General features: G+C 41.7%; 1 protein-coding gene across 1 annotated transcript in view; it reads left to right on the forward strand.

Moving 5' to 3' along the window:
- The window catches only part of tmem104 (transmembrane protein 104), a 65097-nt gene continuing 37185 nt past the window's right edge, over positions 1-27912 (forward strand). Inside the window, exons 1-8 of the mRNA XM_069676381.1 lie at positions 1-244; positions 1266-1333; positions 2831-2952; positions 4089-4170; positions 8673-8766; positions 9640-9723; positions 18811-18910; positions 20293-20389. Coding sequence (XP_069532482.1) covers positions 1289-1333; positions 2831-2952; positions 4089-4170; positions 8673-8766; positions 9640-9723; positions 18811-18910; positions 20293-20389 — 624 coding nt within the window. The 5' untranslated portion in view covers positions 1-244; positions 1266-1288. The remainder of the gene's footprint in view (positions 245-1265; positions 1334-2830; positions 2953-4088; positions 4171-8672; positions 8767-9639; positions 9724-18810; positions 18911-20292; positions 20390-27912) is intronic.

The following is a 27912-nucleotide window of genomic DNA, read 5'->3' on the forward strand; positions in this document are numbered from 1 at the left end:
TTTACTGTTCCAGTTAGCTAAGTGTTACAGCCTTGATAGCCAATGGGAAAGTGTTTTTCCATTAGTTTTAGGTTTAAATATTTCATGCATTCAAATTATTCAAATAATTTACAACGGCATAGCTAATGTTAGCTAGAGGGCGAGGGGTCTGCGTTTATTCTGCTAGCTAGTTAGGGTGACAGCTTGGAGCATCCTGCTAGCCTAACGGCTAAAGTAGCAAACAGGAGACACTGGAAAGAAGTAGGTGAGTTGTGTTTACTTTTGATTTCATTTATGACACCTGTCTAGCTAGCCGCATGAACCAGTTTTTTTTTTATCAGCGTGATTCATTAAACGTCACAATAATACAATATCAGTATTATTTTCAGGATTAGATTAACTAGTCTAATCTACGATGTATTGCTAGCGAGGAAAGCCAACTCACTAACATCAACAGGGATTTAAAACGTGAAAGAAACCTAGACTTAATGCAAACAAAGATAGCTATTACAAGTGACCATGATCTCCATAATGCTTAAACTGTGTTATAAATGAAGTTATAACTTCCACAATCTCAGTCAGAGGACAACACAGCACATATGGTAAAAGGGATATTTACATAGAAACGTATGTTTCCTATCACATCATCTGAAGACCGAATTGTGAAGTATCAATTTTTGCCAACATAAAAACATTTGTTAATTGCAAGATAGTTGATTTAAAATGATCAAGCTTTGGGCAACACAGTGCTTGTTTTACTTGTGTAAACTTATTCATAATATCATTAATCAGGTATCAATAAGACCGGATGTATGTGGCTTAAGATCAGGAAATACAATTAGACACCATGGCAGATAATTGTTTTTAATATGGATATTTATTATTACAATACACTACTTAGGTTAAAGTAGGGGTAAAGGTTACAAGATCTTTTCCAAAACTTGCTGTCAGGTACCACTGACTCTGCGTTGACTCTTGTAAAGTGTACTACATAGATTTCAGAAGTGGCAGACAAAAAGAACTGTAGAAGTTGCCGGTAGAAATTGTTGAGGACCTGTTGTTAGAGTGGCAGGTGAGGTAAAGAACACTAAAGCACTAAAATCTCAAGCACTAATATGTCCTGATTGTTTGCAATGTTTGTTCTTTGTTTGTTCTTTTTTCTTCATGTGTTTTAAGTAGCCTTTTTAACACCTTGGCTTAGTCTTACATGCTTTTTCCAAGTGCATTTGTAATTTTGCAAATAAACTAAAGCTAAGCTACCTGCCTTGTTGTTATTTTTCATTAAGGAGAAGAAACAGTGTCATAAACCATGGCAGGTGGAATTACAGAGACCGGGGAACCCTACTCCGCATTTGTGAGTATCCTGCAGAATGCTGTGATCTTTTTTTTGGTCATTTAAGGTCAAGCACACTTTAACCACATTGCAACAGTAGAGGAAGAACTCTGTTAAAATGTGGATTGTCACCCTGACATATCAAGTTGCAGAATGTCCAATGTCCAACTTTCTGGGGCTAATTAAATGTTGCAGACCCTCAAAATCCGGTTTAATAAGTTGTATTCTGCTTTGGTGACTTATAGATGCTTTAACTTTCATTTAGTGGATCGTAATGAACTACATGCCTATGTATGTATGTATGTATGTATATATATGTCTTTGTAAGTAGGTGATGGTGCATATGAATGTGCAGTGCTAAATAAAGAGGAAGCTAAATTGCTTACACGCCTTCCTCTTTATGGCCAGGACGCAGTTTTGACAACTCATTTAGGCCCCTCACTCTGCTTACGTCGGCATCACTTTGCCACAAAGATTAAGTTCTGCTTGTAAAGTGTTTTTTTTTTTCCAGGAAGCTCAAAGCGTTGCATCATTAAAGCACTCTGCTACATGATACGGGTAATGGCTGACCAATCAGCCCAGTTTACTTCCTCAACAATGGTTGAGTCTTCCAACAAGTAGTCCGATAGTTATCAAACAGGGTGCTTAGGAAAACCTGAGACTGTTGTGCCCCAGATTTTCCACTTGAGAAAAACATTATGTGAATCATTAATATTAGATGAAACTTGATCGATCCCTGTACGGGGTCAGTGCAGCAGCGAAACTAAAAGGTTTCAGGTGGGGGAAAAGCGATTAAAGGGTCATTCCAGTATTTAAACGTGGGTCATATTTCTGTTTACATATTCTTGGATCTAAATGACTAATAGGTACAAAACTTTTAGAGCTTGCGAGACTGGCTGTAATGGCTGCAACGTAATCCTTTGGGACAAATGTGCCTGATCAAAGTACGTCCACTGCTTATTATTCAGATTATTAAGTGTATCACAACATCACAGAAAGGATCCCTGCAGTGATAGACCTTTTTGTTAATGGGTGAGATGTTTTTTAACCAAACACAGAAGCCTCTTCAAAACCACCAGACTCCATTGACAAAAATGGTAATTTTACCTTGCAGATCACTGGATTTCTGGTGTAACGCTGGTTTTGATTGGTTAGTTAGTTTGTGTTTTTGTGTGTTACAGAAATATTGTGTTGTATCTGAACTAAGCATTTAAAACCCCTAAGGAACACCTTTGTTCTTAGAGGTAAAATTACTGTTTTTGTCAGTGGAGTCTGGTGGCTATAAAGAGAACGATGTAACTCTCTTTATCTACCTCTGTAGGGATAGACCTGTTGTCCTGTTAGGATGTTTTCATTACTCTTAATGAGCTTTCTTTGATTGGATGAATTCTCCCCTCGGGAATAAGTTGTAGCATTACAGCCTGTTTCATTAAGGATACAAAATACAGTAGGTAACTTTCTTGTTGAATCTGGGCTTGTTCATTTTTTTATCGTCCATTGTTCCCATGTCTTCTCCAGGTGGGGCTGGTGTACATGTTCAACCTGATTGTGGGCACAGGAGCGCTGACGATGCCCAAAGCCTTCGCTACAGCCGGCTGGGTGGTCAGCATCGCGCTCATCTCCTTCCTTGGGTTTATGAGGTAAATCTTGTTCTACTCCAACTTCAATTTGAGAGCCACACGGAGAATCTGTTTACTGTATACTGCTCTTCTTCTTTTCAAAATGAGTAATTGCTTGTGTAGATGTTTCTTGTTTTGATAAAAGATTTTTGTTTTCAGGTTAAGTAACACAGTGAATAAGAACAACACAGTTTAAAAGGTGTCTCACGTGTGCACCGACCTCGACCACACGATTCATACAAACACAAGTCAGAGGGCATTGACAAGGCACAGGGCTGATGGGTGTCAGCCAGGCTCACATAAAATGTCGTTTATGTCCATGCTGGCAATTGTTAACTCGGAAAGCCTCCACGATTGCCCTGTTGACCGACATTCTTGATTGTTTTGTCAGCAGGTGGCTATTAGGTTGCTGTTTACACTCCATTTAAACATCCTCCCTTCCCAGCCCTTGCTGTTATGTGTAAACGCTGCAGTGGTGCAATTTGTCAGCTACTGTCTGCAAGATTAGCTACCATGATAGCTGAGGAAAAAGAAGACAGTCTTTTTTTATCGCAGGTCTTGAAGTCTTAGAATATATTTCTTGCGCATTGCAGATTTTCCTTATCGTGCAGGCGTTTCATGAAAAAAAGGCAGATGTTGGTGGAAGATTTCAGCTGTTAACACCTTCAGCTGTTTGTGATGTCTCTGATGTTGCATGACAGAAACACAAACATAAAAGTGAGGTGTGTATGTACGATGGTGTTGAATCAGGGCCAGTTAACTGATCCACCTGCTGCAGAAAAAAAACATGCCGAAAGGTGCTGAACAGATGTTGCAATGAATGAGAAGAATTATATCAACAGCTGGTGTCCTAAATCATTGTGCTGGCCCCCTGCTGGGCCCTAACGGTACTGCAGGTTGGCTGTGAGAGGTAATTTACAATAAATATATAAATACTATTATTATTTAGTTTTACAGTTGACTATTTGCACTTTGCTTAAAAACTGGTAAGTGTGTGGAAAGTTTAAGTTTTCTGCTCTGCATTGCTATAGGTCAACTTTTATTTCTGTTTATGAAACAAAAAATATGTTGGGAAATACTTTTTATATGTCTTTAATATTCATTAGTAGCTGCTTGTTTATTGTCTTCTCTCTTTTTCTCCCCGCTCCTCTGTCCAGCTACATGACGACCACGTTTGTGATCGAGGCGATGGCAGCGGCCAACGCTCAGCTGCGCTGGAAGAGGAGAGAGCAGGATGAGGTGAGATGATGAACTCTGTGCAGGAGTCTTACTCTATATGTAAATACCTTTAATAGCATGTTGGCTGAATGGATGGCTCTCTATTTGCTGTAAGGATGTACGTCAGACAAAGCAAATACTAAAGAAGTAAATGTCCTCTCTGTCAGGGGGAGTTTGTCTAATAAGACATTAAGCCAAACTCCATTTACACCCTGCAGGCATGAAAGTGGAACTAATGTTAGAAGAAGTGCAGCGCAGGGTGTTTACTCTACTTAGCTCTGGTTTCATGTGCTCCCTGGTCTTGTTGTGACATGATGAAGCATGTTTATGAAGCTAATAGCAAAATTAACTTCATGTTTTATTTGTACACAGATACACGGAAATAATCTGCCTCAAAATAAACACAAATCCAGAGTGATTTCAGTCGCTGTGCTTATTTAGAGCCACACAGCAAGACAGATTAATGAGAACTACCCTTTTGGAGCGCGTCAGATCCACTTTATTTCATTGACTCTCAAAAATAGACTAAATGCTAATCCTGTTTTAATTCACATTTAGTACAGACAAGCTAACAGGGAAGCAGTGACACACAAGATAACACCTGTGACAAGGACTTTGTGTTATTATAACATAACATTTAGCTTGTGCGGTTATCTAATAATTTCCATTATATACTACCATTAAAATTGTAATCAATCTGTTCTGTTGCGTTATGTTATACCTTGATTTATACTTGATGCAAGGGGGATAATTCTGTGATATTCGACCTGCACTTAATGTAAAATCTTATATATAAGTGGCACCGGAGCATGAGTCGCAGTCTGTTTTTGGCGGTATCCCAGAGGGAAAAAATATTTCTATAGCTATTTATTAATTAAAACGTGTATAAAAGTTATTTCAACACTATTTCAATATAGTTTTATCAAAACACACGAAACAAACACAAATCATAGCCTACCTCCTGTTTTCGCCACGCCGAGTTGCAATCCTGCTAGCTCCCGGTGCGGCAGCTGAGCTCAGCCTACGGTAAGGTTGACTGTTGTGAGAATGGCGGCTGCACTGGCAACTGGCACTCGTGACGCCGCATGTCCGTGATGACGCTTTAGCTAGATGATAGCGCCATCGTCTGGGTAAAATACCGTAACACAATAAAATACCTCTCTCTGCTTTTTATACTGGTATATTGGCCGCACCGGTAGGATGCAGCCCGGTTTTTAGATGAAAAAAAAATTGATTTAAAAGTGTCTTATACACTGAATTTTATGGTACAACCAAAGAATACAACACTGAGATATACAAGATCATAACTCTAAATGTGCAGAACATTAGGTCAGGGATTAATGAGCCCACAGCAGGGCTGAGTGATGGACACAGCATCATTTAGGCTCCTATAAAAATCCTCTCCAAAATTTGCACATTTGTTTGCTGAATTAAAACTTGGGTGCAATCACAATGTTTATATTCTTTAACTAACTGTGATAGTCGGCGGTTGCAGTCTTCAGACAGTATGAATAGAGTCAGATAACGGAGCCTTTCTTTAAAGGGCTGAAACGTGGAGTTTTTGACCTCTCGGTGTAACACCATGGAGCTTTTCTTTTAAAAGGCGAGTCCCTGTTTTTGTCTCTAACTATTTGGACGTATAAGATATTTAAAGCTGCAACGATTCATCAATTGATTGATCGCTTTTTGACTATTAAATAATCATTTGATCAGTTTGACTAAGTTCTCTAAATGTGAATATTTTCCTCCTCAGTGACAGACTAAATATCTTTGGGTTGTGGACCAAACAAGACGATTGAGTACGTCATTTTGGACTTTTGGAAGCACTGATTGACGTCCTTTACCATTTTGTAACATTTTATCGGCCAGACAGCTAATTGATTAATCAATAAAATACTCTACTCAGAAAATTATCAGTTGCGTAGTTGGACATATACAGATTAGAGACACTTTTAGACAGTTTACTTACAAACATATTTATCCTTTCAAAGCCTTTAGTGTCAAAGTAAACGGAGGGACATTTCGACCATTGATGTCTTTCTTTTACTTTTAAACTTAGACCTTTTCTATTTGCAACCCAGTAAAATATATTTCATCTTTTAAAGCCAGAAAAGATTTCTCATTTCAACAGGAAGCTGTATTTATAATCAGGAAGCTGCTGTTGTTTTATTGTCCAATCTGAGCACAAGTGAAATGTGTCTCCTGCCTTCCGTCTATAAAAACCCTATTTGGATGAAGCCGCTGGTTTAGGACTGTACTCCATTACGTCCCGCTCTTCAATCATTTTTACTTTGACTAGGAAAAAGACTTTGCACTTTAAATGGCTTGGCCTTTGCCTTTTGTTTCTCCCTGTGGTACACAAGTCATTTTGTGGGTTTCCACTTGAGGAGTTATGAGCCTGAGGACAATAGCCCGACTCTAACTGAGCCCCGAACTCTCGGCCCTGATTCATGGCTGCTGCTCTCCTTCAGCCTTTTTCTCCCACGTAATGGAAAACAAGAGAGGGAGGACACTGGAAATGTTTGCAGCTGAATGCTTTTTATTTCTCTCTGCTTGGATGAGGTTTATTTATGAAAGTTAAGGCCTTTTTTCTACAGCAATGCATCATGTATATTTTCCAAGAAAGACTCATTTAGGTGTATTAGGTGTGAAATCGAGAGCGTGACTTTGAGAGTGGCTTTTCTGTCTGCATTACCTGCTGTGCTAATTTTAAACCCTTTCATATGGAAAAAGGTAAAGCAAAACCTGCGGCTGGCCATGATCAGATATATCCTCTGTGTCTGACTGTAACTGGTTGTGCTGCATCTCAGGCTCCGTGATGCTTTGATTAGATCGTTCATGTTCGGCTATGGCACGTGACCCCCCTCTGCTGGAATTTTAAGAGCATTGCGGCTTTAATATGTTCTCTTAAAAAACTCCAACATGGACTATTATTCTATCTGTATTCTAGAATTGCGGCTATAGAAGATCTTTATGTTACTGGTCTGATTTAGTCTGCTCTGAAAATATCCTAGAGATAGTTGTGTTGTGTTACTCCTAAAGTGTGAATAATTTGCAGACATAAATTCAGAATTGATATTTATGTATATATATAAAAAAAGGTTAAATTAAAACATTAAATATCACAGTCTTTTTTTATTAGAACCCAAAGAGATTACATTTACAAGAAAACTCCAAAAACATATTTGAGAAGCTAAAACCAGATTATTTAAGTAGATTGTTTAAATTGCTGGTGATCATTTTCCTTTGATCAACTTATTAAAATACTGTAACAATTGTTGAGAAACTTTACAAATAAGTAAAAACTCCACCTTTTACATTTCTTAGTCATACAGAGCGCCTTTTTCTGGCAGAAAAGCGCTGACAGGGCTCTGGGGAGCGCTTGTGGGCTGAGAGGAAAAAAAGCTGCACGCCGGTTTTGTTTCTCTCTCTCTGAGTTTAACTCAGAAACAGCTAAAACAAGTTGCTCCTCCATGTTTGGTGGTAACCAGGGTGACGAGTGGTGCCCCATCTGATTGGTTGGAGATTTTCTTGAACTTGAAGCACTCAGAAAGCTGCACCAGTAAGGCTGAACGCTGAGCGCTCTGCTGGGTGCAGCGCCTTTTCTCTAGGCGGCCGCATACACTCTGTCCTCATTGGTAACAATCAAAAAAAGTGGGTGGAGCAGTGGTTAGCGACTCACCTCATAGCTAGAAGGTTCCTGGTTTGAATCCCGGTTCGGACATAGGGGGCCTTTCTTAACCCGGCCTCTCGTCCAGGCCTCCAGCCCACCCTGAACAGGATGAGCGGTATAGATAATTGACGGATGTTATGAGTACCACATTGAGTTGTGCCTTTCAGGAGCCATGTGATGAATTTCCAGTTACATTTATTTTTCTTCCTATAAAATGATTTACAACATTTATTGTACATTATGACTTTTAAATAATTCAGAAATCCTGGTGTCGTAATAAAGCATCACAGAAAACGCACTGATTCAGCGACATGAATCAGAAATGAAACATTGGCAGCTGCAGTGATGATTCACAGATTTACATTCAGCCTGGTGCGTTGTCTGTTCTTTAATAAGCTTTGTTTAACGCTGCCTCGAGGCACGTACAGTCGTCTGACGCTGCATACCTCCTCCTGTTAATCTGTTATTTTTCTGGGTGGCTCGTGTTTGCTGTTTCTTGTTTGTCACCGATCCATTAGCTCCTGTCACTCCTCATCCCCTCTTCCTCCCTGAGCTCCTTCCAGCGTGTTCATTATTGATTCAGCTGATGACACTCACAAAGTTGACTATCATCGACAGCTAATTGACATTAATCTGCAGAGAATTTACAGAAATAATAAACAGCGATTGGTGTGAGTTGTGAAGTCATCAGCTCTCCAAAGTGCGTCCCAGCTGTTGCTTGTTATTTCCAGATGTCGCCTCCTCCTGCATCACAAACACAGCTAATAAACGCTGTGTTTTAATCGCTTGTTAACTGACTGTTGTTGATGTTCAGGAATTAGAGCTTCACACGCTCGTGTTGTCTTCACAGAGCGATGACAGCGACTCCACCTCGGAGTATTCGGATGATGACGTCATGGGCCGAGGCCGATCAGAGCCGGAGACGAAGCCCATCTTGTCTGTCCGTGAGTATCGTGAGTACCACAGGTGTTTATGGTACAGGGGTTTTATTACAGTGCAAGTACTGTCAAAACAAGAGGTTAAGCTTTTTTAAGCTGGACTGGACACAGTGACATGCTGGTAACTGAACCAACGAGGAATTTACGGAACTGCTCCGGTAGTTTGTTTCAGTCAGCAGCCATGAAACAGGCTGTAATCACTGGAACATAATCCTCGGAGGCAAATGCTCCTAATCAAAGTACGTCCACGTGAAGTGCTTGTTTTTTTGCCACTGACAGGCTCAGATTTTTAGTCTAAGTGTCTGACAACATTTCAGTAAAGATTGCGAAAGAGATAGACCTCTTTGTTACACTTGCGGTAGGACTCCGAAGCAGAAGGTGGCAGTAATGCACCTCAAAAAGAAGTAGAAGAATAAGAGCATCATCACCTACACCACATTGTTCATTTTGTCTTTCCAGTGTAGAAAAGCGTGCAAACCGCATGATCCCAAGCCCATACACTGCCGCCGACCGTTGCTCTGTAGGCTGCTTTTTATACAGTGTTATACTCCAGAATAACAGTCTGTACCTGTCATTGGTAAAAACTTTGAGTGGACATTGGGCACATCTGCCCTCAGGGATAACGATGCAGCCATTACATCCGTTTGGCTGCAGGTTGAAGCAATCTACTGGAGCGAATTGCAAAACTTTTTGTACCTGTTAGTCATTTAGATCAAAAAATAAAATGGAGCCCCAGGTCTCTTTAAACCCTGGTTTCTGCTGAGCTGCCTCCAGCTTATCCTTGGTGTCTATGTAGAAATCTGACAGCCGGCTTTTTGACCTTTAACTCCCTCCGTTGTACTTTTATATTAACTCTAGATGATGTCTTTGTTTTCACAGAGAGATCGGGAGGTCACGTCGATCATTTCGACATAGCAGAGCGGGTCGAGATGGGTCAGATGGCCTCCATGTTCTTCAACAAAGGTAATATTCTCCTGGCCTAAGGCTCTTACTCTCAATATCCGTTATTTAATTACCTGCAGACGCCGGCGTCATTAGCCACGTGAAGGGTGAAGGTTGTGTGGGATGATTCCGATTTTTTTTACACCTTGTAAATGTGCCCAATCTTCACATTCACAAAGGAGGGCTGCTGGCTCTTTAATTGGAAGTAATTATATATGGATAAATAGCCTTTGGATGTAATTACCTGTTCAAGGCCCCATCAATGCTGTTAATCTTCCTATTGTGCGTGTGTGTGGGAGGGTCTGCAGCCTGCACTAGACTGTAAGGCTTCAGCCTGAATGATTGGAGATCTAATGAAGCTTTTGTTGGCTAAATTGAAAGCAGAATTCACCTTGAATCACGCAGAACAACCTCGCTGCTTTACATTTCCTATTCATATCAGTACATTGTCCCTGTCGTGTATGCAAGCAGCACCTCCTCCTTCTCCTCATTTCCCCGCTCCTCACGTCAGCTCGCATTACTCCCAGCGGCTCTCCTTAAGCAGACACGAGTGACTCAACAGTCTGCGGCGTCCCTGTTGCCGCAGGACTAAAGGAACAACAAAAAGGTCAAAGCTCTGACAACATCATCGGTGCTGACATGTTCTGCCCTTCAGCGCTTCAACACTAGGTGGAGCACTCGGCACACACGCACACCGTTGCACACATCCACCCGGCCCGTGTTCACACCCACACGTGTGAACGCATTCATGCATGCCGTCATGCAGCTCCTGCTGTTAAAGCTGCAGTGTGCTCCCATCCATTCAGCCTCTCGTCACTCAGCTCGTCTGTCCTGCCCGTTAAAGGTGAAGTGCTAAAAAAAACATCTGTGCGGATGACCTCTCTCACCATGAGACTGTGCGGGCGAGTCACGTGGAGGTATCGATTGGTAATAAGGAAATGAGTTTTCTCTCCTCTCCTCTCTCTCTCCACACGCTACGGGAAGGCTGCCCGGTGACTCTAATCAGGAATGAATTAGACAGGCACGAGTCCCAGCACATGCTGGACGAGGAAAAGGGAAACGCAGCTCTTTTGTCTGTCCTGACAGCAACGACCTGCTCACTTTCTACCTGCTGTCCAGGTTTTTTTTACCTGTGTGTGAGCCCTCTGTTTGAGCACAACTGAAGACACAAATACAAATGACACAACGCCAAACCTCTCATATGTTTCATGTGGTCTGAACATAAATCAGCTACCATCTGATCAAAGACAAAGACATTCAACCACAACTATCACTGCTATTCGATGCATTACACCAGAGGGAAGCTAGTTTGTGTGATGTGTTGTCTCACCTTATTGGAAGATGTTCCAGACGACCTCCCTGGAAGTCGGAGTGAAAGTCGGCCATCTTGGAGGGTAGGGGTATGCTTTAAGGCATAGCTACCTTGTTTTGTGTTCAGTTGTACTAAAAGACACTCTGAGGATCGGCTGTGAATCGTCTTGGTTAGAATATTTTGTTTAAAGCTCGTTTTTTTACCTGCTAAAACTAGCATCCAAATGCTTCATAGTTCGCATGAATTTTGGCTGCACCTCGCTCACCAAACGGTGTTAGTGTTTGGGGCGGCTGTGGCTCAGTGGTAAAGTCTGTCATCTTTCAATCAGAAGGTTAGAGGTTCGATCCCTGCCTGCTACAGTCCACATGTCGAATTGTCTTTGGGCAAGACACTGGACCCCAAATTACACTAGCAAGCGTAGCCATCAGGTATGAATGTGCATAGATACTGATAAGAGATTGCCACTTAGGCCTAAGACTTTGGGCACTTAGGAGTGCTGGTAGCTTCAAGATGAAGAAATGAGTTGATGCAAGCTGAAAATTTGCACGGACCACATTTTTATGAAACGCACATAAAAAAATCTGTATCTTTTAAAAAATGATGATTCCGCACTTCCAGGCGACATGTTTACCTTTGATGATTTTGTTGTTGGACTTAATAAGTGTTAATAAAGTCATAGACTCCAGGTGAGCGCACTAACAGAAAGGACAGACTCGTGGGGCTGAACAATTAGTTCTGGCTGACCTCTGCACGCTCAGATTAATGATAATTTATGTAAAACATGCTGAGGACCAGCACGACTGTCTGGATGCACAAATCTAGGTGTTGTACAACACCGCTGAACTCTGCGTGTGGTGTCTCGGTGGTCTTCTGTGCCTGTTGATCTGTGGGAATTACTTTTAAAGTCTATTGCACCTAAAATGATAACATTAAGTGTTTGGTGCAATTTTGTTTTAGAGCTCAAGGACTTAATATGCAACAATTTGGCTGTAAACTTTTGTTTAAACCATTTTTAATTTAAACAAAATGGCAAAGCTTCACTGCTCCTGGACCCTCAAGATGTCTTTTTTCAGTCTTCTATGTAAGTCAGTTGAACATTTTGGGCTTTGAGGGTTCTTTTTCAGAAAATGTAAGCAATTTGAATCTTTAGATCAGGCCTCTGGAAACTTGTGATTTCATTTCTTTTTGCAGAGGAATCAATAATGAAGAATCAGCATTATAATTAGCATCTTATATGTCATAGATAACTGCTAGTTGCATCCTCTGCTAAATATTCTGTATTGACTGACTGTATGTAATGTGGCTTTAACTTCGAGACTTCTTCTGTGAGCATGATTTCTGCCTTGTTCTGGTTGTTTAACAAAAAGACAACAACTCCCATGATCCCTCGCTACTTGAGCTGCCTTTGTTATTGTTTTGATTGAGAGACCCCTCGTGGCAGAAGTGGCGTACTGTGCCTTTAAATAATCTACAGTGTTTACTATTAAACCAAAATGCCTACAAATGTTATCCTCGGCTCTCTTCAGAAGGGAGTGGATGTGCAGCTTGTTAATTCAGGTAAACCCAGGAAATGACACTAAATTGCAATGCATTATGGGAGTGAGGGGACAGATGTTTACATATTAGAACCAGGAGTGCCTCCTTCTTAGAGAGCAGTTCAAAATATAATCAGCTGAGGACGAACTGACCAGGTGTTCTGCTCATTTTTATGTTTTCATCGAGCAAAATAACAAAAGTCGATCAAGTGAAAGGGCGATTAAACAGTGGTAACACCACTCCCCCTCTCCTCACAGATGATAAACTGGGTGTGCTGCACACTGTCTTTCTGTCCTGCACCTTTTGCAGGCAATTAAAAGGCAACTCTCCTGCTGTTGAAGAGACACTCTTAGAGGGCATTTGACTTCCTCCTGGACTGAAATTGACGTGGCAGCGGCAGCAGCGCTAAGGCGGGCTTGGAATAAGGCCATGGGTATCGTATCAGCCTGACCTGCAGCCGCTGACAGGAATGTTGATGGGGGCTGGTTTATCTGCACCAGCGTGGAAAGGTGTTACTCTCACCTTCACATTGATGATTTGAAAGTTGATTAGAAGACGACTTTGGCTAAAGTCACGAAGAGAGAGACAAACAGAGCGCTGTCCTTGCATCAGCATCTTGTCTCAGCTCTTCCTGCCGCTGTGATGTGATGCGGTGGTTAACATGGCCGCCGCGCAAACAGCAGGATTGTCTTTTTTCAACGTGAGGCGTCCTCCCCTGACATAAGGAGGACCATGGAATAGACCAGGGAATAGTAATTCACTCCGTCGCTTCTGTCTTTAATGAGAGCCAAACATGGCCACATTCATTTTAACACTTCAGTGGATTCTACTTAAATGTCATACTTGAGCACTGAGAGCAAATGAAAATGAAATCCAGGAGCGCCCGAGCCACTGGGAAGATAAATGGACATGTTTGCTACAGCCTGCAGCCCAATCATTTTCCATGAGCCCCTGCTACGACGGCTTCCTGTGTCAGCTTTGTAAGAGATGCACTTTAATTTCAGGGCTGTAACGGCTGACTGTGATCAAGACAACAGATCAATACAACAAGTTCAGTCCAAGGAAGGAAGCTCACTACATGAAAGCTTTATTTGTTACTCAAAACAAAACAAAGTGAGGCCTCTTGTTTCAGCTCGGACTCTGTTCAGTGCTTTCAGACCTCATCTCTGATTACTGATGATTAAAGGTATCAGTGGAGCTGCAGGGGATGAAGTGACAGACGTAGATCAGAGTTTGTAACTCTTTACAGGAAACTCACCCAAAGGTTCAAGCTTTGTTTGCATGTTTTATAGCACTCAGAACTAGATACTAAAACCATTTGTGGAAGTGTCTTTTGCCGGAATAAGTACTGCGCTCATGAACGATTAGGGTCATGTCTGCTAAAAGCCTGAAGTAGAAGAAGAAATGGAAAAATTTAGATGTATGATGGTGTTTTTGCTGTCTGTTACTTCTGCATCCCTCCGTCTGTATGACAAGCATTTATATGATATGAATTTGGCTGTTTTTAACCTTTAACTACACCCTGACTGATACATCGCTCTGCCAATATTATTGGCTGATATTGGCCCATCACAGATTTATCTTCCCAATTTAACCAGACGTCTGCGGTTGGCTCCCTTTGTCACGGCTGACGGTCGCTTTCCTTTTCAGACTGTTTGCTTCATCTGAGCGTCGAGTTTGTTTCTTCTTCTTTGGATTTTCACTTCTTGTTGAAGTTGTATCTGTAGTCATCCATCTTTCCTTTGTTTGTTCAGCCAGAGTAGATTACTGTTTACTCGCAACATTTACAGAAGCATGAAAAGCAGCTGCTTAGCTCCGCCTACCCTCTCTGGCAGACCAACCACTGCTGGCTGATGGAAAACACGTCACTAACTGGGCTTGGGATTTTCTCCGTGAATGTAGCAACAGACACCCAGCCCATAATAATACTATATACTGCAAATGCAAAGGCTTTCATCAGAGGGCCATAGGCTCAATCACCTCATTCAGTGATGGATAGTGACTTAACAGACATTTATTTACATGAAAGTCTTCCTATGATCTGATACCTGCAACACACAGAAAGTGTGTTTACAAGGGCTGCCTGAATCGTCCATTTCTGACCCTCTTCTGTCCTATTTACTTATTTTTAGAGACTTACTGTTAATGATGTTTTTGCCCTCGGGGCCGGCTCAATTTAGACTTGATTTGTGAGAGTGAGGTAATCACGGTCATTAAAAAATTCCCTCTGATACTCCCGCAAGAAGCAAAACTGGAATATAAGGAGAGACAGATTGATGAGGTGAAACTCAGGGTTAAAATTCTCTGTCCTCCTTTTGAGTTATTTTTGACTTAACATCATGAAAACAAATGAAATCCTGTTAAACCCTTTGAGTTAACAGAGCGCGTTCCCATATTATACACTTTACTAAACAGTGTCGGCTTGTCCTGTAGCTGCTCACAGAGAAGGTTGTCAGGTCTGCTGTCAGTCAGAAGCAGAGCGATGATGGATCGTGGCGCGTTTCACAGCTACATGAAAGACTGGGCGCCTGCTTGAAAGACCCATTTTCAGGCTTTTTCGCCCGCGGCTCTGAGTAATTGGGAAATATTAGTTACAGTGCCGTGAAGGCCTGCATCCCCGTGGTCATGCAGAGCTCTCGCCCTGCTATCGTTTACTGACAGCGGCGGCAGAGTACAGTACGTCCTGTTTCTGCTATCCGCCACTGGGACGCTAATATGTCTCGTCCAGCGCTGTGCCACAGGAGACATTATGCAGCGTAGAGGAGGATTTGTTTCTCGGGCGGACGATGTGAGAAAGAATTAATTTTCTCTCTAATCCATGAGCCTTTCCAGTCTGAACTTGGACTATATTTAATATCATATTATTTCATACTACTAGAGGCTGACCCATATTACATCAGTCGCTTCACTACAGAGTAACCTTTGCTGAACAGTGCGTTTGAGGGAGCATCAGAAGTACCAGTGGCTGCACCCTCACTCGACAAAATAAAATATAGTTAAACCTAAACGCAACCCATGTTAATCACTTTGTAAGGACACAAGCATTTGTACTTCACATTTTTCCTGCAAGATTAAATGCAGCTCTACTTACTTTTATTGTTTAAAATCCAAATAATTACTGCTGACTATATGACACCCTCATTTTGATACGAAAACCATACTTTTGACACCTTGTTCTAAGATAAAAGTCTCCATGGGTTAAAAAATAATGGACACAATTCCTATTTTTTTTCTGGGAAATTGTTTCAAGACCCTAAAAGAACCAAAAATGAAAAAAAATACAACAAATTCTTTGAACTGTGGGGACAGACGGGAGCCCTTTATTCTTTGGTTGTAGTGACTGAGATGGAATACAAGTTTTACTGAGGTCAGTCATATTTGAAAGGGTGATCACATTTAAAATTTGGGGGGGAAACAGTAGCACCTTAAGGTCTGATCTGACCAGAACAGGGAGGCAATTAACTGAAGCTTAGATTGCTGTAAATGTAGATCACATTTTCTGGATTAATTTAAGATTGTAGCTGCAACGATCGGCACCATTTCTAGACTTTTAGAGTGAGCTAGTGTCAGACCAGAGAGTAAAATATTAGAAACCTGATAAGTCACACCTCTCTGATTCCTGCTCTTTGAATAAAAGCGTTTGGTGTGATTTGTTTCAGTAGCATCATTTGGTTTCTAGACTGAGGACAAAAAAGTAATCTGAAGACGTATAACGAGGCTCTAGAGAAAACAATAATCAGCTAGAAGTCGTCTTCTAAAGTTAAACTTTTAGTATCAGTATTTGTATATGTATTTTGTACATAAGTATGTAAGAGATTACAGGACGTTCAGATCGTAACTTTTAAATCTCATTGATGCAATAACTGCTAGCACAAACTCCCTTAGCTTGGGAGCTAGCTTGCCCCTTGGAACAACAGATTATACCAGTGCTGCTTTACGCCATTTCCACTAAAACCACCAACCAAGACAAAACCACTGCCACTATCTAAACTTGTTACTGGAGACTGACCCCATTGAAGCAGGCTCAGTCTTTGGGCCCAAGACTTGGGCTCCACCTCTAGACCTTTGGAGCCGTGGACCATCTTCCCACCTTGCATCAGGCTCTTCAGCCAGATGAGGAGGACATCGCCCAACTTGCTGGTCCTCTACCCATGGCTGGATCCAATCCACCCATCTCTTTATCTCCTTACCACAGGCCTCCTCTTCCAACCCCTTTCAAATATCTTCTTCTTTAACTACAGTAGATGAATGGTTGTTTATTAGCCCAGCTCCTTATGTTTTAAACTTCTATGCCAGCTCTAATTAACTGTCTGATAGACACCCTCAGCCCTTAATTCATAAAAGAAGCAGTCTACCCTGTGAAGCTGTAAATCTGTCTCTTTTTATTCCTCTTTAATGGACTCCATGCTCTAATTTCCTTGTCAGTAATGTATTAACCGAGTGGTCCAGTTGGACGTTTGAACCTCCCTCTGAGAATTCAGGAGCGTGATGGATGTGTGGAGCGCTGTGAGGATCCGTCTGCTGGTTAAACCTCTCGATCTTGTCTTGGCAAAGGCGGCCAGGCCAGACTGGGTCGAGCCTGCCAGCCGTCTGGGTGGATGAAAAGAAAAAGGGAGATGCTAAAGAGCTTGATGCTGTGGAGAGTAAAAGCTGATGAGGAAAATTTCCTTCATGGACTGATTAGTTTTTTAATTAATGCTATTAATATTTTTCATTGGGCCAATAAGATGTGCCTACGCTGTACAGGCTGCTGTCCTAGAAACGGGATGGAGGGATGAAACAAGCGGAGGTGTGGATGAGAGGGCATTTTAATAAAGATGGCACCATGGTGGTTAAGTTTGACACACAAGGTCCATCAAACATTTTTCAGGATGACGTGTTTGGACAGCTGATAAAGAAGAAAGATGTGTTGACCTCATTTAACTTTATAGTGGATTTACTGTGTTTTTAAACCTGGGCTCTGTTTTAACACTTTGGGGTCCAAATGACTCAAAAAGTTTTAGATTTACTCCACTTCACCCGGAGGCAGCGAGTCCTTGGCAAATGCTCCTGATCAAAGTAGGCCCACTAAAAGTGCTTTTTGCCCCTGAAAGACTCAGATTGTTAAAGGGCCAGACTGATGATTTTCAACCTCAGTCCTTTCATGCAATGATGGGAAGCTAAAACCTTTATGGTCGAAAAAAAATTTGCTCTGTGCCTTTGTAGGACACTATCCGCTCCTCTGATAGGCCCTGGAAAAGCTCGCTAAACTACACTTCAATTTAGGACGCCCGCCTCCAATGTCATGTCTCGTTCAGAATCGTCAGGTTTCGTCAGCCCGGAAGTTTTTTTTTAGACGATCTACCGTTATATTCTCGTCGTACTTCGGATTCTGTCCCGCTCTGAGCCATTGTCTGCAGCGAAAAATGGAAGTATTTCACTCCAGCGTCTCTCGCTGGGCCGTTCCTTTCAGAGGGAGGGGCGCAGTGTATGCTGGGTGTTGCCAAGAGCTATTTGTAGAACTTTCTCCACAGCTATGGTGCCAATTTCAAGTATTATTGCTTCTATCGATTACAGAGAACACCAGCTCTGACTGACAGCGGCTTTTTCCAGGGGAGAACTGCTCCTTTAATATAAATGTCTGCCAACATTACAGAAAGTGTCTCTGAAGAGAAAGAACTTGTTAAGATAAAATCCTTTTGTTTTAACCAGAAACAGCTGTTGCGTCGCTTTCTTCAACGCCACCAAACTACAATGATAAAAACAATAATTTAACAGAACTTGAGAGCTGTTGGTCGAGTGCTACCCTAATTGGTTTGTTTGTGTTATTGTGTGACTTTAGTTGAGGTGAACACAACATTTGTTAAACACTACAATAAGAAGAAAACCAAACTGTTCGAGGCAACAGGCAACTCTGGTTTTCTGCAAGAATTGAATAAAAACTTGAATAAGACACGTCTGGTGTCAAGAATTGGCTTTGAAGGGAGTGACACGACAGCTGTTTCTGGTCAAAAGGAATTAAATAAATAACATTGTGAGTCTGTCAGCGGCAAATACAAGCACTGTTATTGGATGTACTTCGATTGGGTGCATTTGCAAGTTTTACATTGCAGCCATGACAGCCAGTTTCAAGGCTGCTGGCTGAAGGAATCTACTGGAGCAACTTCAAAACCTAATACCAGCTTTTAAAATTCCAAAATTCACCTTTAAAATCTGTTAATTTCTCTACAGATGAACATCTTTGAGTCACTCATCTGGATCTGTTCATTTCTGTCTTTCAGTTGGCGTCAATATGTTCTACATCTGCATCATAATCTACCTGTACGGAGACCTGGCCATCTACGCAGCAGCTGTTCCCATCTCACTAATGGAAGTTGCCTGGTAAGACCGACTTCATCACTCTCAGTTTTAGTGTGAAATTAAACTTAAATTAAATGGATTTTATGGATGTTCTCTTTGAAGATCATTTCCTGTCTTCCACTTTGGCAAGACAGACTGCCTCTCCCTTCATTTCATTGACTCCTCTGCCTCCCCACTTTGGTCCTGTTGTCACCTTCTGAACTCCAGATTAAGACAATAAAGCTCTGGTGACAGAAGCTGACCTCTTACCGGCGCTCTTGGCGTCTGAGTGGTGTTGACTCGCTTCCAGATAGATTTTTATTAGAAGTCCTTTGGCAAGACGGGGTGAGAATGAGGTATTTCATATAGCTACAGACTGCCCTTCAGATCCTGGACCACTGAAATAACCTTCCGTTTTTAGAGTTTATTTAGATCTCAGAATAGCAGCATGAAAAGCTTCTGGTCATCTCAAACACAGCTCAATGGGTGTTTGGAAAACTTATACCTCCCCTCAGTTTCCCTTCTTTCCTGTGTCATTGAATGCATTTACAACAATCCTCTTTCATATGTGATAATTGAGTCAGAAAGAGTCCCAGTGTAAAGTCTGTCCTCTTCTTCTTTTAATTGTTGTTGTGACAAAGCAGTCTAACCTCATCCAGTCCGGAGGCACAGCACACTGACGCTGTCTTATCGTGTTAAATTCTCCTCCGCTGTGGCTCACAAGTCGCTAACCTTCCAGCAAGAATAAGTGTGAGATGTAACTGAGACTTCAAAAGCAGTTTGCTTTGCCTGAAAGCACCAGAGCCAAAGACTGCTAAGTAGCATGAAGAGAGCAGGATGATTTTACTAAAGCTGCATCTGTCATGCAACAACGACGCGGTTTGTGATTACTTTAAAGAGATTCTTTCCACAACCTCCGCTGCACACATCAACTCTACCCTCTGATTCATCCAATTTCTGTCTTTGATTATCAGATAACTCCATTTAACACGGAAAGGCGTAACGAGAGTGCAAGCCCCTTTTACTCTGCCAGTTCAAGTCGGGATTATTACGCCTCTGTTAGGTGTCGTCTTCTATGTAATACGCACAGAGGCAGAATGGTGGGGCGAAGGCGTTCCGCCTCTGAGCCCGCATCAGAGTAACAGAGGCGAGCATGCGCTGTTTGTTTACACCTCACGTTTTGCTTCCACAACGCCGGAGCGGTATTTAAAAGCACACAGAGGGGCAGCTTTATAGTGTTGCTTGGTCCAATGTTAAATAGCAAAGGCTGCATGACGGTGGAGCTTCATTACGGCGCTGAGGCGGAACCACAGTGTAAAAAGGGCTTTGGACTTGTAAAGAGCAGCCGTGATGATCTTCAGTGCATCAGTTTCACAAAGTTTGGGTTAAAGATTAAAGCGTGTGTTTGTGTTTGTCCTGTGCAGTGGAAACCACTCCTGCAGCGCTGGAAGTGTCAAGTACAACGATACCGACCCGTGCTGGGGTTCTGTGACAAGGAAAGATGCATACAGGGTGTTTCTGGTAAGTGGCTCCTCCTCCTTGTTTCTGGAAGAAAGGTTCTCAGTGATCAGGCCTCACATCAACCTCCTCGTCTTGAAGGCCAGGACCAAAGTTGACAATTCAGATCAAAATTATCCTTGGGTTTTTATCTTTCACAAGGTTTTTACCAGGAGCCAAATTATCTGCAGAACTCCCACTTTACAAAACAAACAGACTCCCTCATAAAACCGGTAAAACACTGAATAAAGCTCCCCTGTGGACACAGGACGTATGGAAGGGCTGTAAGCTGAGCAGCCGAATCTACGGTGTTAGGATGCAAGATTTCTCTTGGCCAGTTCACTGTTCAAAAAGAGATTTAATCTCAATAAAGCTGTTAAGGGTGGTTAAATAAAGAATATATATGTAAGATCCAAACCTCTGATAACTGGAATCCTTCATCTGAGAAATGACAGTTAAATAGGACACTGATGTGACTTTAAACACTAAGAAGGTATTCATCTGAAAGCTGACAAAATCTGAGTCCGACACAACCTTTGTTATTTGTTTCCACGGTCTGAACACACAGAGAGAAACATTGAAAACACGAGTCTTTACAGTGTGTCCAGGTTATTCACAGCAGTGATGGCTGAGGGAACACACTCCTCCTAAAGTGTGTTTTTATGGAGTTGTTGTCTGTGTCAGCAGCCAGGCGGGAGGAGGGTGAAGCAAGGGTTAAAGGGCTGGCAGGGGTCATGTGCTACTTTCAGTGACCTGTGAGAGATGGCGATGTAAAACCTGACACTGGAAGTGCAGACTTCTTTGTCACAGCAAAGCAACGTCGTCCCTGAAATTGGAAAGTTCTTATTGAACCGTAAGCTGGGGAAAAGCCAAATCAAGTCATAAAGTCAATATACTGTTAAAATGAATGTGAGTTATTGAACTTTCACTACTTTGAGAGGCTTTGTTGACTTATTAATCTGCCCTACAGTACATGAAAGTAAACTTTTCACTGCATACATCCTACGCTGTCCTATCGGAGGTGTAATGTGCCAAACTACGTCCGCATTTCTGTTGAGCGCAGCCTGTCCTCTGAATCCCTCCCTTACTTAAACTTCCCTGGACAAGCCTCCTTTGCAGTCCATCGGAAGTGTGTGTTTGTGTGTATATGTGTGTGTGTGTGTGTGTGTGTGCGTGCGTCCTTGAAGACTTAAGCGAGCCAAACTCTGTGATTTCAACTGGAGCTTTAACTTTGCACGGCGACAGTGATAGATGTGCTGATCTCCTCCTGTATAATCTCTCAGCCTCCCTCCTCCCTGCTCGCGCTCCGTTTCCCGTCCTTACTTTTATTCCAGCAGAATGAGAAAATAATTTGCTAATAAATTAACTTTTCCCCTTTTATCTCCTCTGGGATGAGCCTCTTACTGTATGGAAGCAAAATGGAAACAATGCTGATTTGTAATCTCTCGTCAGTTTGTTTACACTTGCAGCTTTGCAAACTAATTTCCCTGTTTCGTCGTGTCGGCTCAGGGGAACAGATGGATAAGAATAAAGAATATTTGTAACAGAACACTGGGAAGAAGGGATGCACTGACCTGACTTCTTCCTACAAGTCTCTAAAACAAATGAGCAACCTCTCTCTGTGGCTTTCAGTGAGTAAGGTGACACGAGGCTATAACCACACAATAGAGCCCAACTGCAAATGGAGACATTCCTACATGAAACAACTTCTTAGACCTGTGCATATGTAGGTTGTTTTGTTTAGAGAGTTCATCAAACTGTCTGTAAAAATGAATTTAACAACAGGACACAACATCATGTTCAGCTTGTCCAGTACATGCAGAATATACTTTTGATGTAGAAAACTGGTGGTGTGTGTGCGCCGTCACAGACTTGTCTACATGCCTCTGAAAGCTTGTTGCAAAAAAAGATTTGATCTAAACGGAGCCGCTCGGCTTTATCCAACTTTGTGATTAAAGTGTAATCAGCAATAACACGAGGGTTAAGAGTGCAAAGAGGACTAGCAGAAATATTGAATGGTTATTGTTATAAATTACTATACAGGCTTGATGTAGTACTTTTGTTTTTATAAACATGCGATTGAGTTGAAACCAAAAACTTTTACATGTAAACGTTTATTCCTCGGGCGCGTTAAAGTCCGCCATAATGTTTGAATCGGCGCGCAATGAATCTGGGATACGATGGAAGATGGAGGATGCTTTTGTCGGACGCATCTGAAGCAGCCTTCGAATTGGGACAGTCTTTGATGTGCTTCTGTGACGCAATCGGCCTTCAAATACGGCCTTCGAAGGATGCAGCGCCTGGATCGAGACACAGCTAATGTCAGATGTTAACACCCACTTGGACACATTAGACACACTTCATTATATTGGATTTAATTGCTGCTAATATTTTATATTACTATTTGTAGATTTTTCAGTAGCTCCCATGTCATGTGACACCCTTCTAATGGTTGTTTTTTTTGTTTAGCTCCGTCTGCTCAGAGTTTTATATTTTTGTCCTGAAAATCTTCGTTTCGTTTAATAAAACAAAAATCATTGAGCTGTGATGAAACATTCAGCAGCTTCACCGAGCAGTGAGTGAACTGCCTCTTCACTCCTCTGTGTCTCCTCACTTGGCCGGAGGCTCCGGCCTAAAGAAGCTGCCCAGACTCTGAATGATGAGTCTAAATAATTGACTTTTTCTCATCAGATATGCTTTACCCTGTGGACAGACCGATCTAAACCTGCCCCACCCAGGACCCACCTGCCTCCTTTGTATTCTCAGTGTTGTGAGCTGGGCTGCAAGGACAAAGTGCCCTTCTTCCATAGGATTGAACTGAGTTTCGGACTGTTTTCATTCGGGTCTCCCAGAGTTTCAGAGGGGTCAGGCGGTGAAGCCATGCTCAAAATTGCTACCTGAGAAATAGACCTAAAAATATAGATTTCAGATTTGAAAAAGGGCACTTCTTGGGAGCACCGGACCGTCGCTGACTCAATAAAAGTGCCTGGAGAAAGGCTTCATAACCCTTTGTGGCACCTGACTGCATTTTTAAGAACCAGAGTTTCCATTACGTTCATCCTGCACGATGAAATTGGAAGATTTTTATGGCAAATTATTCCGAATTATTTCTCAAAGGGAAAAAAAAGAATTCCGAGAAGGGTCTAGATTTTAAATATGTCTTTGAAAACTTTGCAGGGCTGTACAGGTGGGAAGAAAATGTGCAGAAGTGAGTGCAAGACTGCAAACTTTTGCACATGTTGGACTTTCCTCAGTGCAAAATTAAACATGCATGTTTGTGGGTTACTTGGCAGGTGTAGATAGTAAATGATCTGACGTGAACACACGTGAAGCCAATTAGCAGCAGGTCAAGTCATTCCAAACACATTAGATTCCACAGCATTATCTCATTCTCATACAGACACTGATGTACATGCAAATGTTAGCTTGTACACACAGAAAACAGGTCATGTCTAATTCTTCTATTAAACCACTAGGGTGTAGCATTTAAAGGTGGAAGGTACATTCTGCATCCACATTGCTGACACAACGATGAGGAATCATCCTGTCATCTCCACAGGAAGCAGAATCTGAAGTTGAATGATTGTATCTGCAAAGTGTCTTTCCATGGCAGATAGCACTTTGATGGTCGATTATTCTGAATCTAAATCGCCTCCTTGTTTTAACTGAAGGGAAAAGTATTAAGTATTAAAAGTATTTACCCTTTTTACTACTAGGTATGTTTCTTTTTTACACCTGTTTGTGATATTTATGTTCTGTTTTTCTCATATTAGATTCTTGTCTTCCCTACACGCCCCCTTTCCACATGGACATGTCAACAAATAGAAGTTTTTTAAACCTTTGTTTAACCAGGAAGTCCTTTGAGATAAGATATGCTTTTTAGAGGTCGACCACATTTAGAAAGTGACGAATGGAGCAACAAGACAAGGACCAACAGAGACATAAAATAATGCAAGTTAGGATAGAAGTTGCACTCTCTTGCCACATTAATAACAAAATATTTACCTAATTATACATCATATTTTCTATATATGATGTCCATGTATGTCCAATGCAGAATCAGGGAGAGCTGGAAACTGATTTGCACAGCACCAATTGAATTCTTTTCCCCGTCTCTCTCTGTGTAATGATTTTAATTTTCTCGCCTTCTCGCCTGAATATTAAAATCTTTTTTGAGCTCCAGTTATTGAATCTGTACTCTCGTTCCAGGCGTTTATATAACGAGTGTGGATTATTGGACACCAGCAGTTGCCCGCAGCAGCATTGTCATTTTACTGGAGTGTGATACTGCCTGGTTGTGTCCAGAAGAATCATAGCATTGAGACATTACTGCCATAACATTTTTAGAGTTGAGAAAATGAGTAGAGATTAAAGAGCAGCCTGATGTGTTGCTCTAAAGAGCTGTAATCCCTGTGTGGGTGATTGGTGCGGAGAGAGGGAAAGAGGGGCAGAGGGACAGTTAGGGAGGCTGATGTCAGAAGGATTTGGACAGAGTTGTCCACTCGAGTTCAGAAGCTTTTATATATAAAGATATAGACTCCTCAACAATTAGCCCTGATTGTCAGAATGACACCAATTTAAATGTACAATATTACAAGCCTTTATTTTGGTCCAACCAACACCGAGAGATATTCAGGTTACAGTTATCTAAAACAGGGGCGGCAGTGTGTTCTCAAACTTTACAGGCAGAACAAGTGAACATTTGGCTTTTTAACCTGATAAATCTCCCAAACAGCGAATTGATTATTCCACTTTTTGCTTGCTTGACAAATAGGTCCAGCACTGATCTGTTTCATCATCCTTTAAAGCAGTCCACCAGCTTGGTTTTTAACAGAGTTTCTTGAGGTTGACCTTATTCTTCCGTGTCCCTTCTGTCTGGACTTGAGGTCCTTTTAAATTTTATATGTGAATCTCTTCAGCAGTTTTGGCAGGTTTCCCCCGGGTGGCTGCTCCGCTGCAATTGGGCTGCTTTGTTTCGCGGTGGACAACAGATTGTGGGTTATTTTTAGGTTTGAGAACAGCTGTCCCTGTACAGATGACTAGACCTTTAACGAATGCAGTCCTGGTGGAGACGGAGGAAAACGAGGAGGGTTGAGGGAAAGTGAGCCGAAGTGTTCAGGCTGGACCGGTTTGGATCATTTCCGAGGGACGATCATAGACTGTATGTAAGAAACTGTCTCATCTTAAGGGGTTGAATTGTAAAGCCAGCACAGAAGTGCCCTAAACCTGCATTCTTTTTACCGCCCAGCAGGGGGACACCCGACTGGTTGCAAAAAGAAGTAATTGTATAAAAGTCTATGAGAAAATAACTCACTTCTCTCTTGATTTATTCCCTCAGTAAACATTTTCCTAACGAGTTTATGGTCTCAGTTTATAGTTTCGAGTCTTTGTCAATACAGCATGATGTTCATTTTGCAAACTTTGGTCCAGTTTTGAGTAAAATGGACAATAAATCAGGATAAGCTTTACGGTGGTACTTCTGCCACATGAAAGAAGCCTTGTTTAACATTTCGTTGGACTTAAAGACACTTTGAGGAAGCGGCTGTTCACTTTTCTGTTAAAGTACATATTGTTTAAAACCTGTTTTTTGCTAGCATAAACTAGCATCCAAATTAAAGTCACTGTTACCATGAATACAGATAATAAAAGCATGATTGATTATACTTTGGTACTGTTTGGACAGCCCTCGCTGGATGGCAATGTGGCAGCGATGCCACAATTTTGGACTGAAGAAGCCAATAGGCTTGTTCGAGATGACTGCCGGCTCGCCTCGACAACAGGCGAGAGTAGCCGATTGCAGTCGGTGGAGGAGTCATAAAGTGTTCTTTGTTGACAAGTTTGCTGCTGGCCTCGTCAACCATCTATAATACCAACACCTCACTGTAAATTGAATTGAATAAAGTCTTCATTTGTTGTTGTTATTATTATTATTATTATTATTATTATTATTACTATCGTTCTTATTTTAATTGGATTTAATATTAAGTTCTCATTATACTTTATTCAGGGATTTTGATAGTTATTTCGATATAAACTTCATTGTATTTATGTTTATTAAGATAACGGTCATGAGGAATGAGTAAAGCATCACATTGTGAATGATAGTACTTTGATAAACCCGTTTGGTGTCTGTCTGACACTTCATTAAGTTTAATGAATAATGATGAATAAGACAGAAGTCTCATCACTTCCTTGTGGGAGGTGTCGAGGCTTTTTACAGCCAATAGGTGCTTCATTCAAACCAGAGCAAGTTGTTTCCCATCATGCACAGCGTTGTGCAGTCGGTGGAGAGCAACTGCGGCGCCTGGCCCTGAAAACTGCGGCCGCCTCGCTCCCGCGGGACTTCAAAGCCTTGCGCAGTCCAGTTTTCAGAGCAACAATCTAACCGTCATGCAATATGCTTGGCAAGGCAGCGATCGATTCTGCGCAGGTCTCGCTCATCTCAAACAAGCCTAATGACTTAAAAGGATTCTTTCCTCTTTATGCTCCCAAAAATGAAAAACGAAAAGACCCAGCTAATTCAGAAAATGTATCAAACACATCATTAATATATGACAGTTGGCTAGAGAGAATTACTTTACTTTTATACGCTACTTTTGTCGGCATATTTGATAATACCGTAAAAGCTATAAGTCCAAAATGCAGAGTCTTGCTCGTGTCATGCTACATGCTACTGCTATCCTATTTCCATCAGTTTAAGTTCTTTGCTAACAAAGCTAGCATTATTGGCTGATTACTGGATGTTTGCCAAGTTATGGTCACTTCTCCCAAAAAAACAAAAAAACAAGATGGTGGCCAAAATGCCAAATTTAGGCTTAAAAACTGTCAACAAATGTACGACATTACGGTGGATGTGTCCAATTCTTCTTACAGTCTATGGTGATACTTTTGGTCGCCCTCTTGTAGTATCTTCAACAAATGTTCCAACAGGTCAGTGTTTTTATTTAACCTCCTGCTGCCAGTCTCTTGAACTGCGTGATGTTTCCTGCAGATTGCCTGACCCTCGTTTCTCTCTTTAACACTCAGAGGGCGTGTTTGAATTTAGTCTGTTTTCAGGCAGCACATTTTCTTTTTAGCTCCACACCTCAGGCCCTTTCCTTCGTCATGTGTCAGTCACATCAACTGAGCGTCACTCTTGACTTTGACACTCAGCCTGTAGGGAAACTGCAGGGATATGGGTGGGTTCAAGGATGTTAAATTCTGCATGATCTTCACAGCGATCTGTCCAGTGGTGTCTCTTTTATTCAGCTTTCTAAGAGCACCAGCTGCCACAGAATGATGTCGTATTGTACATCAATGTTATTCATGTAGACATAAGTGCTGACTTCACAAAGAGACGGACTAATTACTGGAAGATAATAAGGCCCCGAAGCTGCCCGGTTGATATTTCATCAGGTCACATCTTTGACTTAATCAGTATTGACTTCACACATCAACACTATCAGCTGTCGACATGTCACCACGGCCGTTTTCCCCAATCTGAGCTTCTGAAAGCTCTTAAGAAGATCAATTGAACTTGATTTGCTCTGCCGCTGATTGATTCCTGT

This window comes from Semicossyphus pulcher, unplaced genomic scaffold (genome assembly GCF_022749685.1).
Source record: "Semicossyphus pulcher isolate SPU_LCO1_2020_fin unplaced genomic scaffold, fSemPul1.0.p SCAF_25, whole genome shotgun sequence".
NCBI classification, from domain to species: domain Eukaryota; kingdom Metazoa; phylum Chordata; class Actinopteri; order Labriformes; family Labridae; genus Semicossyphus; species Semicossyphus pulcher.